The 18,439-nt window shown below is 59.2% G+C and overlaps 1 protein-coding gene across 1 annotated transcript in view; it reads left to right on the forward strand.

Annotated features, from left to right (window-relative positions):
- The first annotated feature begins 4 nt into the window (after nucleotides 1-4).
- The window catches only part of ndufb4 (NADH:ubiquinone oxidoreductase subunit B4), a 28,545-nt gene continuing 10,110 nt past the window's right edge, over nucleotides 5-18,439 (forward strand). The window contains exons 1-2 of the mRNA XM_068040822.1: nucleotides 5-317; nucleotides 15,251-15,400. Of these exons, the coding sequence (XP_067896923.1) occupies nucleotides 141-317; nucleotides 15,251-15,400 (327 nt within the window). The 5' untranslated portion in view covers nucleotides 5-140. The remainder of the gene's footprint in view (nucleotides 318-15,250; nucleotides 15,401-18,439) is intronic.

The raw sequence follows: 18,439 nt of genomic DNA on the forward strand, positions 1-18,439 counted from the left end.
TGGGCAGAGGGCGCAAGGACGAGTGCGCATGCTCAGCGGGATGCTGGCGACACCGCCTGTCAATAAAGTTGTGTTTGAAAGTTGTGTTTGAAGGACGCTTTGTCCGTTTGGCGAGTGTGGGTAAGGTATTTATTGAGGCTATGGCGGATTACCGCGAGGCGCCGCTTGCCTCACGGCCTGGGACCCTCGATCCCCGTGAGTACCTGGAGCAGAGCCCGGAGGAGCGCCGGGCCCAAGAGGAGAGACTCGCCATCCGTGCCCGCCTCAAATTGCAGTATCTCAACCAGCTCAACAACCCCAAGCGGACCGAGCTGATTGTGAGTGCCGGGGTATTGGAGGGAGTGGAGGGGTGGGGAGGATGGCGGGTGGGAAGTATGGCGGCGATGGGGAGATGGGGCGGGGAGTTGCGAGTATGGAAAGTGGAAGTATTGGGGCGATGGAGGGTGAGAGTGTGGGGGGGGCGATGGAGGGTGGGGAGTGTGGGGGGGGGCGATGGAGGGTGGGGAGTGTGGGGGGGGGGCGATGGAGGGTGGGGAGTGTGGGGGGGGGCGATGGAGGGTGGGGAGTGTGGGGGGGGGCGATGGAGGGTGGGGAGTGTGGGGGGGGGGGCGATGGAGGGTGGGGAGTGTGGGGGGGGGCGATGGAGGGTGGGGGGGGGGGCGATGGAGGGTGGGGAGTGTGGGGGGGGGGGCGATGGAGGGTGGGGAGTGTGGGGGGGGGGCGATGGAGGGTGGGGAGTGTGGGGGGGGGCGATGGAGGGTGGGGAGTGTGGGGGGGGGCGATGGAGGGTGGGGAGTGTGGGGGGGGGGCGATGGAGGGTGGGGAGTGTGGGGGGGGGCGATGGAGGGTGGGGAGTGTGGGGGGGGGGCGATGGAGGGTGGGGAGTGTGGGGGGGGGGCGATGGAGGGTGGGGAGTGTGGGGGGGGGGCGATGGAGGGTGGGGAGTGTGGGGGGGGGGGCGATGGAGGGTGGGGAGTGTGGGGGGGGGCGATGGAGGGTGGGGAGTGTGGGGGGGGGCGATGGAGGGTGGGGAGTGTGGGGGGGGGCGATGGAGGGTGGGGAGTGTGGGGGGGGGGCGATGGAGGGTGGGGAGTGTGGGGGGGGGGCGATGGAGGGTGGGGAGTGTGGGGGGGGGCGATGGAGGGTGGGGAGTGTGGGGGGGGGCGATGGAGGGTGGGGAGTGTGGGGGGGGGCGATGGAGGGTGGGGAGTGTGGGGGGGGGGCGATGGAGGGTGGGGAGTGTGGGGGGGGGGCGATGGAGGGTGGGGAGTGTGGGGGGGGGCGATGGAGGGTGGGGAGTGTGGGGGGGGGGCGATGGAGGGTGGGGAGTGTGGGGGGGGGGCGATGGAGGGTGGGGAGTGTGGGGGGGGGGCGATGGAGGGTGGGGAGTGTGGGGGGGGGGCGATGGAGGGTGGGGAGTGTGGGGGGGGGGCGATGGAGGGTGGGGAGTGTGGGGGGGGGGGAGTGTGGGGGGGGGGCGGGAGGGTGGGAGGGTGGGGAGTGTGGGGGGGGGGGGAGTGTGTGGGAGGGTGGGGAGTGTGGGGGGGGGGAGTGTGGGGGGGGGGTGGGAGGGTGGGGGGGGGGAGTGTGGGGGGGGGGAGTGTGGGGGGTGGGGGGGGGGAGTGTGGGGGGGGGCGATGGAGGGTGGGGAGTGTGGGGGGGGGTTGGAGGGTGGGGAGTGTGGGGGGGGGTGGGAGGGTGGGGGGTGGGGAGTGTGGGGGGGGGTGGGAGGGTGGGGGGGGGGGAGTGTGGGGGGGGGTGGGAGGGTGGGGGGGGGGGAGTGTGGGGGGGGGGAGGGTGGGGGGGGGGGAGTGTGGGGGGGGGCGATGGAGGGTGGGGAGTGTGGGGGGGGGGAGTGTGGGGGGGGGGGAGTGTGGGGGGGGGCGATGGAGGGTGGGGAGTGTGGGGGGGGGCGATGGAGGGTGGGGGGGGCGATGGAGGGTGGGGAGTGTGGGGGGGGGGCGATGGAGGGTGGGGGGGGCGATGGAGGGTGGGGAGTGTGGGGGGGGGGCGATGGAGGGTGGGGAGTGTGGGGGGGGGGGCGATGGAGGGTGGGGAGTGTGGGGGGGCGATGGAGGGTGGGGGGGGCGATGGAGGGTGATGGAGTGTGGGGGGGTGCGATGGAGGGTGGGGAGGGTGATGGAGTGTGGGGGAGGGTGATGGAGTGTGGGGGAGGGTGATGGAGTGTGGGGGAGGGTGATGGAGTGTGGGGGAGGGTGATGGAGTGTGGGGGAGGGTGATGGAGTGTGGGGGAGGGTGATGGAGTGTGGGGGAGGGTGATGGAGGGTGATGGAGTGTGGGGGAGGGTGATGGAGTGTGGGGGAGGGTGATGGAGTGTGGGGGAGGGCGGGGAGTGTGGGGGGGGCGATGGAGGGTGGGGAGTGAGGGGGAGGGTGGGGAGGGTGGGGGGGGGGTGATGGAGTGTGGGGGAGGGTGATGGAGTGTGGGGGAGGGTGATGGAGTGTGGGGGAGGGTGATGGAGTGTGGGGGAGGGTGATGGAGTGTGGGGGAGGGTGATGGAGTGTGGGGGAGGGCGGGGAGTGTGGGGGGGGCGATGGAGGGTGGGGAGTGAGGGGGAGGGTGGGGAGTGAGGGGGAGGGTGGGGAGGGGCGGGGGAGGGTGGGGAGGGTGGGGGGGGCGATGGAGGGTGGGGAGTGTGGGGGGGGGGCGATGGAGGGTGGGGAGTGTGGGGGGGGGGCGATGGAGGGTGGGGAGTGTGGGGGGGGGCGATGGAGGGTGGGGAGTGTGGGGGGGGGGCGATGGAGGGTGGGGAGTGTGGGGGGGGGGCGATGGAGGGTGGGGAGTGTGTGGGGGGGGGGGGCGATGGAGGGTGGGGAGTGTGTGGGGGGGGGGGCGATGGAGGGTGGGGAGTGTGTGGGGGGGGGGGGCGATGGAGGGTGGGGAGTGTGTGGGGGGGGGGGCGATGGAGGGTGGGGAGTGTGTGGGGGGGGCGATGGAGGGTGGGGAGTGTGTGGGGGGGGCGATGGAGGGTGGGGAGTGTGTGGGGGGGGGGCGATGGAGGGTGGGGTGTGTGGGGGGGGGGGCGATGGAGGGTGGGGAGTGTGGGGGGGGGCGATGGAGGGTGGGGAGTGTGGGGGGGGGCGATGGAGTGTGGGGAGTGTGGGGGGGGGGGCGATGGAGTGTGGGGGGGGGCGATGGAGGGTGGGGAGTGTGGGGGGGGGGGCGATGGAGTGTGGGGGGGGGGCGATGGAGGGTGGGGAGTGTGGGGGGGGGCGATGGAGTGTGGGGGGGGGGCGATGGAGGGTGGGGAGTGTGGGGGGGGGCGATGGAGGGTGGGGAGTGTGGGGGCGGGGCGATGGAGGGTGGGGAGTGTGGGGGGGGGGCGATGGAGGGTGGGGGGGGCGATGGAGGGTGATGGAGTGTGGGGGAGGGTGATGGAGTGTGGGGGGGTGCGATGGAGGGTGGGGAGGGCGATGGAGTGTGGGGGAGGGCGATGGAGTGTGGGGGAGGGCGATGGAGTGTGGGGGAGGGCGATGGAGTGTGGGGGAGGGCGATGGAGTGTGGGGGAGGGCGATGGAGTGTGGGGGAGGGCGATGGAGTGTGGGGGAGGGCGATGGAGTGTGGGGGAGGGCGATGGAGTGTGGGGGAGGGCGATGGAGGGTGGGGAGTGAGGGGGAGGGTGGGGAGGGTGGGGGGGGTGCGATGGAGTGTGGGGGAGGGTGATGGAGTGTGGGGGAGGGCGGGGAGTGTGGGGGGGGCGATGGAGGGTGGGGAGTGAGGGGGAGGGTGGGGAGGGTGGGGGGGGGCGATGGAGGGTGGGGAGGGTGGGGGAGGGCGATGGAGGGTGGGGAGGGTGGGGGAGGGCGATGGAGGGTGGGGGAGGGCGATGGAGGGTGGGGGAGGGCGGGGGAGGGCGATGGAGGGCGGGGGAGGGTGGGGGGGGCGATGGAGGGTGGGGGAGGGCGATGGAGGGTGGGGGAGTGTGGGGGGGGCGATGGAGGGTGGGGAGTGAGGGGGAGGGTGGGGGGGGCGGGGGAGGGTGGGGAGTGAGGGGGAGGGTGGGGGGGGCGGGGGAGGGTGGGGAGGGTGGGGAGTGTGGGGGGGGGCGATGGAGGGTGGGGAGTGTGGGGGGGGGCGATGGAGTGTGGGGGGGGGCGATGGAGGGTGGGGAGTGTGGGGGGGGGGCGATGGAGGGTGGGGAGTGTGGGGGGGGGCGATGGAGTGTGGGGGGGGGCGATGGAGGGTGGGGAGTGTGGGGGGGGGGCGATGGAGGGTGGGGAGTGTGGGGGGGGGGCGATGGAGGGTGGGGAGTGTGGGGGGGGGCGATGGAGGGTGGGGAGTGTGGGGGGGGGCGATGGAGGGTGGGGAGTGTGGGGGGGGGGCGATGGAGGGTGGGGAGTGTGGGGGGGGGGCGATGGAGGGTGGGGAGTGTGGGGGGGGGGCGATGGAGGGTGGGGAGTGTGGGGGGGGGGCGATGGAGGGTGGGGAGTGTGGGGGGGGGGCGATGGAGGGTGGGGAGTGTGGGGGGGGGGCGATGGAGGGTGGGGAGTGTGGGGGGGGCGATGGAGGGTGATGGAGGGTGGGGGGGGCGATGGAGGGTGGGGGGGGCGATGGAGGGTGATGGAGTGTGGGGGAGGGTGATGGAGTGTGGGGGAGGGTGATGGAGTGTGGGGGAGGGTGATGGAGTGTGGGGGAGGGTGATGGAGTGTGGGGGAGGGTGATGGAGTGTGGGGGAGGGTGATGGAGTGTGGGGGAGGGTGATGGAGTGTGGGGGAGGGTGATGGAGTGTGGGGGAGGGTGATGGAGTGTGGGGGAGGGTGATGGAGTGTGGGGAGTGAGGGGGAGGGTGGGGAGGGTGGGGGGGGGCGATGGAGGGTGGGGAGGGTGGGGAGGGGGAGGGTGGGGAGGGTGGGGGGGGGGATGGAGGGTGGGGAGGGGGAGGGTGGGGAGGGTGGGGGGGGGGATGGAGGGTGGGGAGTGTGGGGGGGGGGCGATGGAGGGTGGGGAGTGTGGGGGGGGGGGCGATGGAGGGTGGGGAGTGTGGGGGGGGGGGCGATGGAGGGTGGGGAGTGTGGGGGGGGGGGGCGATGGAGGGTGGGGAGTGTGGGGGGGGGGCGATGGAGGGTGGGGGGGGGGGCGATGGAGGGTGGGGAGTGTGGGGGGGGGCGATGGAGGGTGGGGGGGGGGCGATGGAGGGTGGGGAGTGTGGGGGGGGGCGATGGAGGGTGGGGGGGGGGCGATGGAGGGTGGGGAGTGTGGGGGGGGGGGCGATGGAGGGTGGGGAGTGTGGGGGGGGGGGCGATGGAGGGTGGGGAGTGTGGGGGGGTGGGCGATGGAGGGTGGGGAGTGTGGGGGGGGGGGCGATGGAGGGTGGGGAGTGTGGGGGGGTGGGCGATGGAGGGTGGGGAGTGTGGGGGGGTGGGCGATGGATGGTGGGGAGTGTGGGGGGGGGGGGCGATGGATGGTGGGGAGTGTGGGGGGGGGGGGCGATGGATGGTGGGGAGTGTGGGGGGGGGGGGCGATGGAGGGTGGGGAGTGTGGGGGGGGTGGCGATGGAGGGTGGGGAGTGTGGGGGGGGGCGATGGAGGGTGGGGAGTGTGGGGGGGGGCGATGGAGGGTGGGGAGTGTGGGGGGGGGGCGATGGAGGGTGGGGAGTGTGGGGGGGGGGCGATGGAGGGTGGGGAGTGTGGGGGGGGGGCGATGGAGGGTGGGGAGGGTGGGGGGGGCGATGGAGGGTGGGGAGGGGGAGGGTGGGGAGGGGGAGGGTGGGGAGGGTGGGGAGGGGGAGGGTGGGGAGGGGGAGGGTGGGGAGGGTGGGGGGGGGGGGATGGAGGGTGGGGAGGGGGAGGGTGGGGAGGGTGGGGGGGGGGGATGGAGGGTGGGGAGTGTGGGGGGGGGGGCGATGGAGGGTGGGGAGTGTGGGGGGGGGGGCGATGGAGGGTGGGGAGTGTGGGGGGGGGGCGATGGAGGGTGGGGGGGGGGCGATGGAGGGTGGGGAGTGTGGGGGGGGGCGATGGAGGGTGGGGAGTGTGGGGGGGGCGATGGAGGGTGGGGGGGGGGCGATGGAGGGTGGGGAGTGTGGGGGGGGGCGATGGAGGGTGGGGGGGGGCGATGGAGGGTGGGGAGGGTGGGGGGGGGGCGATGGAGGGTGGGGAGGGTGGGGGGGGGGCGATGGAGGGTGGGGAGTGTGGGGGGGGGGGCGATGGAGGGTGGGGAGGGGGAGGGTGGGGAGGGTGGGGGGGGGGGGATGGAGGGTGGGGAGGGGGAGGGTGGGGAGGGTGGGGGGGGGGGGATGGAGGGTGGGGAGGGGGAGGGTGGGGAGGGTGGGGGGGGGGGATGGAGGGTGGGGAGTGTGGGGGGGGGGCGATGGAGGGTGGGGAGTGTGGGGGGGGGGGCGATGGAGGGTGGGGAGTGTGGGGGGGGGGCGATGGAGGGTGGGGGGGGGGCGATGGAGGGTGGGGAGTGTGGGGGGGGGCGATGGAGGGTGGGGGGGGGCGATGGAGGGTGGGGAGTGTGGGGGGGGCGATGGAGGGTGGGGGGGGGGCGATGGAGGGTGGGGAGTGTGGGGGGGGGCGATGGAGGGTGGGGGGGGGGCGATGGAGGGTGGGGAGGGTGGGGGGGGGGCGATGGAGGGTGGGGAGTGTGGGGGGGGGGGCGATGGAGGGTGGGGAGTGTGGGGGGGGGGGCGATGGAGGGTGGGGAGTGTGGGGGGGGGCGATGGAGGGTGGGGAGTGTGGGGGGGGGCGATGGAGGGTGGGGAGTGTGGGGGGGGGGGCGATGGAGGGTGGGGAGTGTGGGGGGGGGGGCGATGGAGGGTGGGGAGTGTGGGGGGGGGGGCGATGGAGGGTGGGGAGTGTGGGGGGGGGGGCGATGGAGGGTGGGGAGTGTGGGGGGGGGGGCGATGGAGGGTGGGGAGTGTGGGGGGGGGGGCGATGGAGGGTGGGGAGTGTGGGGGGGGGGGCGATGGAGGGTGGGGAGTGTGGGGGGGGGGGCGATGGAGGGTGGGGAGTGTGGGGGGGGGGGCGATGGAGGGTGGGGAGTGTGGGGGGGGGGGCGATGGAGGGTGGGGAGTGTGGGGGGGGGGGCGATGGAGGGTGGGGAGTGTGGGGGGGGGCGATGGAGGGTGGGGAGTGTGGGGGGGGGCGATGGAGGGTGGGGAGTGTGGGGGGGGGGGCGATGGAGGGTGTGGAGTGTGGGGGGGGGGCGATGGAGGGTGGGGAGTGTGGGGGGGGGGCGATGGAGGGTGGGGAGTGTGGGGGGGGGGGCGATGGAGGGTGGGGAGTGTGGGGGGGGGGCGATGGAGGGTGGGGAGTGTGGGGGGGGGGGCGATGGAGGGTGGGGAGTGTGGGGGGGGGGCGATGGAGGGTGGGGAGTGTGGGGGGGGGGGCGATGGAGGGTGGGGAGTGTGGGGGGGGGGGCGATGGAGGGTGGGGAGTGTGGGGGGGGGGGCGATGGAGGGTGGGGAGTGTGGGGGGGGGGGCGATGGAGGGTGGGGGGGGGGGCGATGGAGGGTGGGGAGTGTGGGGGGGGGGCGATGGAGGGTGGGGAGTGTGGGGCGATGGAGGGTGGGGAGTGTGGGGGGGGGGGCGATGGAGGGTGGGGAGTGTGGGGGGGGGGGCGATGGAGGGTTGGGAGTGTGGGGGGTTGGGAGTATGGGGGGGGGGGTCATGGGGGGTTGGGAGTGTGGGGGGGGGGCGATGGAGGGTTGGGAGTGTGGGGGGGTCATGGGGGGTTGGGAGTATGGGGGGTTGGGAGTATGGGGGGGGGGTCATGGGGGGTTGGGAGTATGGGGGGGTCATGGGGGGTTGGGAGTATGGGGGGTTGGGAGTATGGGGGGGTGTCATGGGGGGTTGGGAGTATGGGGGGGTCATGGGGGGTTGGGAGTATGGGGGGTTGGGAGTATGGGGGGGTCATGGGGGGTTGGGAGTATGGGGGGGTCATGGGGGGTTGGGAGTATGGGGGGGGTATGGGGGTCGATGGGGGGTTGGGAGGGTGGGGAGTCTGGGAGGGCGATGGAGCGTGGGGAGTATGGGGGGGCGATGGGGGATTGGGAATATGGGGGGAGATGGAGGATGGGGGGCGAAAATATGGGAGAGCGATTGAGGGTGGGAGTATATGGGGCCGATGGAGGGTGGGGAGTATGGGGGGGCGAAGAAGAGTGGGAGTATGGGGGGCTGGGAGTATGGGGGGGCGATGGGGGGCTGGGAGTATGGGGGGGCGATGGAGGGTGAGAGTGTGGGGGTCGATGGGGGGTTGGGAGTATGGGGGAGCGATGGAGGGGTCGATGGGGGTGAGAGTGTGGGGGTCGATATGGGGTGGGGAGTATGGGAGGGCGATGGAGGGTGGGGAGTATGGGAGGGCGATGGAGGGTGGGGAGTATGGGAGGGCGATGGAGGGTGGGGAGTATGGGAGGGCGATGGAGGGTGGGGAGTATGGGGGGCGATGGAGGGTGGGGAGTATGGGGGGCGATGGAGGGTTGGGAGTATGGGGGGCGATGGGGGGTTGGGAGTATGGGGGAGCGATGGGGGGTTGGGAGCGATGGAGGGTGGGGAGTATGGGGGGGTCGATGGGGGTGAGAGTATGGAGGGTGAGAGTGTGGGGGTCGATGGGGGGTGGGGAGAATGGGGGCATCGATGGGGGGTGGGGAGTATGGGGGGCGATGTAGGGTGGGGAGTGTGGGGGGACGATGGGGGGGGTGGGGAGTGTGGGGGGACGATAAGGGGTTTGGGAGTGTGGGGGCGATGGGGTGGGGGTTATGGAGGTGGGGTATGGGGGAGGGGGTTGCGTGGGGGAATAGGGCGAGAGGTCGTGGGGGAGGGGGTTGGGTGTGGGAATAGGGCGAGAGGGGTTGTGTGAGGAGGGAGGGGAGAAAGGCATGTGTGAGAAAACATAAGCAATAGCAGGAGTAGGCTATTCGGTCCCTCGAGCTTGCACCACCATTCAATAAAATAATGGCTGATCTGATTGTGGCCTTAACTCCACTTCTCTGACTGCCCCCTGCCCCCAAATAACCCTTGACTCCCAATGACCCAGCCTCCACTGCTCTCTGGGGAAGATAATTCCAAAGAATAACGACCCTCAGAGAATCAATTCCTCCTCATCTCCAATTTAAAAGGGAGACTGCTTATTTTATGAGAGGGAGTGAGGGGAGGGTGAGGGAGTTGGGGGAGGACAGTGTTGTATTATCTCTCTACCCAAATACAAACAAAGGTGAAGGGCTGGCATAAAGGTTTGAATGCAGAGCTTTAATGGAGACTTGTTTCTTCAGCTTACACATGCTAACTGTGTAGGAGGACTGAATTGTGTGATTCACACTTCCTGTGGTATACATATTAGCATAAACATATATTTAATTTATTATATTTAGCAGACAATCACAATATTCCCCTTCCCTTAGATGACGACCCGATATAGTATAACATTAATATGTCATAGAGTCATATAGCACTGAAACAGGCCCGTCGGCCCACCGAGTCTGTGCCAACCAACAACCACCCATTTATACTAATCCTACATTAATCTCATATTCCCTACCGCATCCCCACCATTCTCCTACCACCTACCTACAGTGGGGGCAATTTCCGATAGCCAATTTACCTATCAACCTGCAAGTCTTTGGCTGTGGGAGGAAACTGGAGCACCCGGCGGAAACCCACGCGGTCACAGGGAGAACTTGCAAACTCCACACAGGCAGTACCGAGAACCGAACCCAGGTTGCTGGAGCTGTGAGGCTGCGGTGCTAACCACTGTACCGCCTCATGTATGTGAACAAGATTTAAGAAATTTGGCAACTGTAACACTATTTACATTCAACAGAAGCAAGAACATTTGGAATACTCCTCTTCAACTTCTTATCTACGTTTGGAACTGTGCTGTTTGTTGGCTGACTCGACCAGACCTTGTGACAATGGCATGGGTGTGTTCTCTATCTGTCAGGCCTCTCCGGAAGATTGTGTTTGGAAGGATTGTTTTCAGTTGTCATTGTGTTGGCTTGTTGTCTCTTTGTCTTCAAAACCTACGCGGGTACGCATAGGCAATGCTGGTTGGTCGCATTGTACACAGCTAGCAGAGAGAAACCTCTGAGGTGAGATCAGTTCCTTCGCAGTATTGGAACATGTGTCACCTCATATGAATGTGGTTCTTCGCACACTTTGGACACTTCTGGGATCCATATCTGTTCTTGAGGGTGAAGGATCCTCTCCTTCTGGTCAACGTGTACTGGCGGTAATTCTGCACCCTCATGCACATCATGTGCGTCTTTCATCTTGTCTTGTTTCTGATGTAACCAGTCAGTGATCAAGGACAACTTGGTGAGGTAATAACTTGGTAATGTGGTTCTCACCAGTCAACCAAATGTAATCTCAGCAGGTGAAGGCAACCCGGAGTCTAATGGTGTTGCACGAAGATGCAGAAACGCAACTTTGATATCTTGCCCGGTTTCTGAACACTTTGATCAGTGATTTGACTGTCCTGACCATACGTTCAGCCATCCCATTCAAACAAGGATATCTGGGCAATGATGTGACATAGTTTATGGACCATCATTCACACACATCCTGGAACGGTTTTCCCATGTATTGTGGGCCGTTGTTGGACATCACTTCTACTGGGGCACCAGAAAGACTAAAGATGGCACTAACAGTGTTAGCACTGCTGTGCTTCACATATCTCGAAGATTCTGCACAATAAGAAATTTGCAGTGGTGGTCAGTCACTAGCACATAGTCTTCTCTGCCCACAGAGCACAGATTGGTGCCTATCTCGATCCATGATGATGATGGTATGTCTTATGGTTACTAGCTTAGTGTTCCTGACACTCATCACAAGATCTCACCATCTGTTCAATGTCCTTGCTGATGCCGGGCCACAACACTGACTCGTGGGCAAGTCTTCTCGTCCTTTCTATTCCCATGTATCCTTGGTGGAGCTGTCCAAGATGTCGGACTGAAGTGTCACTGTGATGAGTACTTTGGCGTCCTTTAAATAGTACTCCATTGGATATACCGATTTCATCTGTATATGGCTAATATGTTCTTAGATCCATAGGGATTTCCTGAATGGTCTCAGGCCAATCCTTTATGTAACGATTTGCCATAGAGTTTGGGATCTTGAGAAGTCTCTGTTTGGAGTTCCCCTCTCTCTTGTTTTGACTGTAACACATGAGATCTACATTGTAGACATCCTCCAAGCTTGCACAGACTTTGTCCACCTGAAGGTTGAATGACATTTCTCGCACTTTCCCAGGGTGGGGCGGTCTACTTAGGTTGTCCGATAGAATCATCTGACTACTGGGGATGTATCTGAATCTTGATGAATAACCTCCTGGAGTTGAGATGATGCACATGTGAGCAGTTTTCTCCCTATTATCTCCAGTGGCTTATGATCAGTCTCGACTGAACTCTCTTCCAAAATAAGTATGTGTGGAACCTGGTGATCCTGAAGACGAGTTTCTCGTTCAATATTAGAGTAATTTGCTTGAGCTGGTGACAGACCTTTTGAAGCAAATGCGATAGGCTTGCCATCTTGATGGTATGCACAGAGACTTTTCTGCGATGCGACCACTTCTAATGTTGCCTTCTGAGGGACATAGTATTGAAGACATGACTGCACTGACAATGCTTGTTTCAATGCACTGAATCCATGTTGGTGATAGACACGCCATAGGAATGGTTTGTCTTTATTCAGCAATTCTCTTTGTGGAGGTGCCTTCTCTGAGAAGCTCGGTATGCGGCAAGGAAGTTGAATAGACCTAGACATCTTTGGAGGTCCTCCCTCGTTCTGCTGTGTTGACATTGACTGGATGTCTTCAATCTTCCCAGAATCCGAGTGGATACCTGAACTTGAGTAAATGGCGCTGAAGAAATTTGTGATCAGCCTTAATCGAGCACTTTTTGCCATTGAAACCTTAATGTCTGATGGTCTCCATTAATAAAGTGTAGGTTTCTGTCATGTTGTTCTTCCGTATGTCCTACTACAGTGAAATCATCCACAATACACACACAACCAGGGATGACTTCTGTTATCCGGTCCATGTGCTGTTCCTGGCTGACCAACAGCCCAAATGGTAAACAGAGGAAACCTGCCAAAGGGAGTTTTGAACATTTAGTTCTTGCAACCCTCTTGACAAGTGTACGGAATAATATCCATTTTTTTAGTCTAATTTGGAAAAGTATTTCACTCCAGAAAACATTGGGTTTAACTCTTCTAGTGTTGGTACAGATTTCCGTGCCTCGTGAGACGTGTCCTTGAGAATGTGGAAAGGTAGAATGTTGGCACTTGCATCTGTATAAGTCTTCACTCTCAATCAGTGCTGTCCAGCCTTATTGGGGCAGACAATCTGGAGTGTTGCGGAAGCCTCTGTTTTGTTAATGCAGTGGACCTGTTCTGCTAAGGTGGTCATGTGAAATAGCTGTTCACCTGTCCTGCCTTCCTCTCGATCCACCTCATCCGTTTTGGTCAGGCGTTCCTCCATTTCATGGATGGGTCTATGCTTTTGGTGATGCCTAGAAGTGTCTCTTCTCCCTTAACCTCTGGGTAGTGTACTTCTGCAGCGTGAGCGCTGCCTCTCTGGCTTCTCTCTACGTTCCTGCCGCTGGACCTTCTGCAAAGTTTGGCCTAGTGCCCTCTAAGTCCGCATGCCTTGCATATGTCTGTGTATGCTGGGTATCTACGCAATTGATGTGAAAGCCTGCAGTTACTGCATACCTTGTTCTGCCTGGGTGCATTGGATATTGTACTGACAGGCGTTATGGACCCTTTCTGGAATGTCTCAGTAGGAGTGGAGGTGATAATCCAACTCCATAATTTTGTTCAGGGAGTTCAGCATCAGAAAAGTCACATTCTTTTGGTTTCTGTCTGCATTGGTTAACAAATTCATCCAGGCTGTCGTTGGCTTTCTGTCTATGCCGTGTGAGTTTCAGGTGGTGTACTCTGAAATTAACTATTATCCTGAGTTGACTTTCTAATGTTGCCGATAGCTTTGGTCAGGCATACCCCCATTTCGTGGATGGGTCTTTGCTTTTGGTGATGCCGAGAAGTGTCTCGCCTCCCTTGGCCTCTGGGTGGTGTACTTCTGCAGTTTGAGCGCAGCCTGCTCTGGCTTCTCCCTGTGTTCCTGCTGCTGGACCTTCTGCAAAGTTTGGCCCAGTACCCTCTAAGCCTGCATGCTGCAACATCAGATAAATCAGAAGTGTTGTTTCTGTGCAGACCTTCATTTCCTATGGCAATCCAGATTTTTATAGCCTGCTTCTTCGCATCCACAACCTCTGTGGGCTAGGAAGCAAAGATCAATCCTCTGCTTAAACAGTTTGAATTTGCCTGAGACATCCGATGCTTTTCAGTCCATTTTTGGAAATCTGGCTGCCATTACCTAAGCCTTCTACTCTTTTCTCCCCCGAGGAGCAAACCTTGCTTTAAAAGTTGCAGCAAGCTGAGATGCCTGTAGAGCTGAGTAGGAGCTGCAGCCTGGACTTGCGAGCTTGTAGACAGGAGGACCACGGCATTGGGGTGGGCTAATGGTGTGCAAGTACAGCGACGTCTGGAAGGGATCAGCGTCAAAACACTACTCTGAACTGATCTCTATGGCTGAAACTACAGTAAAGTTTTGTCTTGCTGGCTAGGGGCAAAACAGAGAGCGCTCAGATCGCCTTCAAATCTCCACTAACACCATTGCTTTCCCGGTGTAAGAGCTGTGATCCAGTCGCAGTGCTTCAGGTAGGGCTTGTGATTTGAGTTGTCATTCTCAGCTGCTCATCAATACTGTCGACTCACTGCCACCATATTATATTATCTTTTTCTAGACTATTACAAACAAAGCTGAAGGGCAGGCATGAAAGTTTGAACACGGAACTTTTTTTAAAATTCATTCATGGGATATGGACGTCGCTGACAAGGCCAGCATTTATTGCCCATCCCTAATTGCCCAATGAGAAGGTGGTGGTGAGCTGCCTTCTTGAACTGCTGCAGTCCATGTTGGGTAGATACACCCACAGTGCTGTTAGGAAGGGAGTTCCAGGATTTTGTCCCAGCAACAGTGAAGGAATGGTGAAATTGTTCCAAGTCGGGATGGTGTGTGGCTTGTAGTGGAACTTGCAGGTGGTGGTGTTCCCATGCAACTGCTGCCCTTTTCCTTCTAGATGGTAGACGTCGCAGGTTTGAAAAGTACTGTTGAAGGAGCCTTGGCGCGTTGCTGCAGTGCATCTTGTAGATGGTACACACTGCTGCCACTGTGCATCGGTGGTGGAGGGAGTGAATGTTTGTCGATGGGGTGCCAATCAAGCGGGCTGCTTTGTCCTGGATGGTGTCGAGCTTCTTGAGTGTTGTTGGAGCTGCACCATCCAGGCAAGTGGAGAGTATTCCATCACACTCCTGATGTGCCTTGTAGATGGTGGACAGGCTTTGGGGTGTCCGGAGGTGACTTACTTGCCGCAGGATGCCTAGTCGCTGACCTGCTGTGTAGCCGCAGTACATATATGGCTACTCCAGTTCAGTTTCTGATCAATGGTAACCCCCAGGATCTTGATAGTGGGGGATTCACCAATGGTGATGCCATTGAATGTCAAGGTGAGATGGTTAAATTTCTCTCTCGTTTGAGATGGTCATTGCCCGACACTTGTGTGGCATGAATGTCATCCCAAGCCTGGATATTGTCCAGGTCTTGCTGCATTTCTACATGGATGGCCTCAGTATTTTGAGGAGTCGCGAATGGTGCTAAACATTGTGCAATCATCAACGAATATCCCCACTTCTGATCTTATGATTGAAGGAAGGTCTTTGATAAAGCAGTTGAAGATGTTTGGGCCTAGGACACTGCCCTGAGGAACTCCTACAGTGATGTCCTGGAGCTCAGATGATTTACCTCCCACAACCATAACCATCTTCCTTTGCGCTAGGTACGACTCCAACCAGTGGAGAGTTTTCCCCCGATTCCTATTGACTCCAGTTTTTCTAGGGTGCCTCGATGCCATACTTGGTCAAATGCTACCTTGATGTCAAGGGCTGTCACTCTCCCCTCACCTCTTGAGTTCAGCTCTCTTGTCCATGTTTGAACCAAGGCTGTAATGAGGTCAGGAGCTGAGTGGCCCTGGCGGAACCCAAACTGCCATGCTTCTTCAGGGTAACATGGAAACTAATGGTGTTGAATGCGCGTCACTGTGAAACCTGCGTACGTCTGTGCCAATTGATTGCTTAAAAATCACCATAATCTCTTTCATATTTTGACTTGCTGTAATTTTTAATACTTATAGTCCTGTTCAACAAATAATTTGCTGCAATTTCTTTGCATTTTACAGGAAGACCCAGCCCTTACTCGTTGGGTATATGCTCGCAATCTGAACCACATCTATCCCAACTTTCGTCCAAGTCCTAAGACGTCACTTATGGGATTTGTCTGTGGCGTAGTGCCTCTATTTTTCTGGTACTATGTCTTCAAAACTGATCGGGTAAGAATAATGAGAAATGAAGCAGAATTGGGCAATAATTAGATGAAAGTTGGTGGAAAAAGTGGGGAACGTGATGCTATTCAGGGCTGGATTTCCTAATTGACAAACTTGTCACCAGAAATGCATTAGAACTGTGCTTCCACCTGCCAGTGTTATACTGCAGAGACCTGGCCCAATGTTCCTATGTGTACCTTCATTATATGTTTTGTGGTGGGCTTCAGGCAGTGTTGGAGCTCTATAGGTAGCGCGCCTTGGTGAGGAGAGGGGGAAAAGAATATCCAATGTTGCAGTAGCAGCTGAAAGGGCCAAGGCAGTAGTTTTGTGTATGTAACAAGGCTACATCTATTGACCCTGCAGCACTAGGGGGAAGTACTTCCCACATATGTGCAGATGCAGTATCAGTGATCTCCTGCCTTCACCAAAGACAGAGCCGATCATCACAGAGACTGACATAAATAGTGTTGTGAAAAATCAGACAGAGATGCTGCTTAAAGTCTAGTAAAAGTTAACCTGGAAAATTTGCAGCTATCCAATGAGTAAAGAGAAGCCTTTATTGTAACTTGATTTTTTTATTTTTTCACCATAAAAATGTGAAACAATGTGAGAGCAGAATTTACAGACAGGAACTATTTCCTCACATTACACACTGCCCTATTTCTGTAACACTGACAATAAATGTGAATTTCTGCTGCTCTGTTGCAGTTCTCGTTTACGGCCAGTAAATGTTCCCACTCTGGTACAGTGAAGTTCAGAGATCAGACAACACAGTAATTGTTCCTATTATATTCAGAGTGTCTCCTGACAATGCAGAGCATACACAGACTGATCGCCGACGTCATCAGTGTGTAGGAATATTTGCCAGCTTTCCAGTATGAATCCAGGCATGCATGTGCTGACATCGCCATGTAATGACGACAGAGCTTTTCCTCACCCCTCGATGGCTGCGATTGCTGCTTCCACCCCATTCCATCCTGCCATTCTCTCCCATGCCCGTATGCTCACCGCTACTTACTGCTTGCTGCTCACACCCTGCCTCGCCTTTTCCCCCCTCGCCGCTCACTCCCCACCTCGCTACTCCTCCAGGCGGGGAGCAATAGCAAGGGGGGGGTGGGGGGTGGAAACGGAAAGCAGATGGACATGGGAGAGAACGGTGGGATGGTGCAGCGAGCAGACTAGCCTGGGAGGGAGCGACAAAGAAAAGCTGCGATCGCGGGAGGGAGCAGGAAACAATGCAGCGGTTGAGGCGGCGATCGTGGGAGGGAGCAGGGCACTGTTGAGGGGGATGGAGGTGACGATTGCAGCCATCGAGAGGTGAGGGTTTGGTTTCAATTCGCTTTTCTGTGTCAAATTGTGCAGTGCCATCTTTATTACTAGCAGCTGCCTGAAACGGCACAGACTTGTGCTTCAATCAATGAAGTTGCATTTGTGCATTTGCCAGTACTGCACCACCTAGTGGTTGCGATGTCAGCAAATGCAGCCTATTCTGTTAGATGGGTGAAATTTGGAAATAATAGGGATGGATAATAGATCAAACGCTAGTTGTAATATTTTTAACTCTTCTACCTACTTTACACTATGTAGCTGATGCTGTTTTGATATCATTATCTTTGCGCATGCGCAAACTGTACACATGCGCAAATAAAACTTCCAATTTGTGTCAGCAGTTACAGTGATGTAACAATGTGGCTCAGTGAGGCTGGTGTATCTTCAGTGGACCGAGCTCACGGATTTAATGATTCTCCTGTTGAGGTCTGTATTATGGAAAAGGAGCCCGTGAAGGGCATGATCTGGGCCTAAGGAAGGAGTGGCACCTCACCCTCATTAAGAAATGCTTTCTGAGACATTAAGTTCCATATGATGGCATGCAAAATGCTTTTATCCTTTTTACTTTCTTTTTGAAGAGGATGTGGCCCATAACTAAAGACAAGTAAGTATCACTTCAATCCCAAAAGCTGTTGCTGAAATTTCAGCAGCATGCTCAAGCTCCTGCTAATGTAGGAGAATTAGGTGGCTACAATTGAAAAGTGCACTAGGCGCCATGGTGACTTCAGATAGTAGGAAGGTTGTCAGATTTGTTTTCAGTGCAGTGTTTTTGTCGCTGATGGGATATCTGCGCAATGATTTGGTCCACGACAGAGCAATGTCTGTGTAAAGGGGTAGCGGAATGATCTTCAAGTAGGAACCTTGGGAGTTGTGAGGAGGGATACATGTTGGGAGGTGACTAAATTGTTTGTTGCCAAAAGGGGACTGATGGTAGCACTTGTTTGGCAATGGGCTTGAATCTTAGCCAGCATGCAGCTGTCTGTAAGTTACTGCTTTGTGAAGCCATCTAAAGCAATTCTAAGTAGAGATGGTGCAGTAGCTTCACCTACCTTCAGGGAACAGAGAGGAACAGGACCTGTGTGGGAGCACCTAACATCAGGAGAGGATGAATACAGTGCAAGGCTCGGGGCATTCACCTACCTTCAGGAAGCAGAGAGGACCCGGATCTGCAAGGGAGCTTCCGGAGTCGGCGAGCGCTGACTGAGTTTGAAAAAAGAATCCGACAGTGACATCATAGAAAAGCTGTAAGGTGATTAGTTGGTGAGTAACTGCTGCTAGAGAGTATTTGTATATAGCTAGGTTAGTACACTGCTGTTAGGGTGCATGTGTTAATAACTGGAAATTAGAAAAACATAAAATTAAAACAAATTTTGAGTAACTACCTTATAATTAAGATACGCAAGCAGAAGGGAAGTAAGCTGGTCTTTATTTTTAAGCGGTAAAGTTTATTGCATTACTGAGATTTAAATTAGTACAGTAAGTGCTGGTGAGGGCCAGCATTAATTTAAAAAATCAGTTAAGAAAATCAGTTAAAACACAATAAGGAGCTGCAGTATGTGGGAACTTGTGGACACCAATGTGATCCATGGCAACCATATCTGCAGTAAGTATCTGCAGCTCGAGGAGTTTCGGCGCAGAGTAGTTGAGTTGGAGGCCCAGCTACAGACACTGTGATGCATCAGGGAGAGGGAAAGCTACCTGGACACTTTTTGTTTC

This window comes from Heterodontus francisci, chromosome 10 (assembly GCF_036365525.1).
Source record: "Heterodontus francisci isolate sHetFra1 chromosome 10, sHetFra1.hap1, whole genome shotgun sequence".
Lineage (NCBI taxonomy): Eukaryota > Metazoa > Chordata > Chondrichthyes > Heterodontiformes > Heterodontidae > Heterodontus > Heterodontus francisci.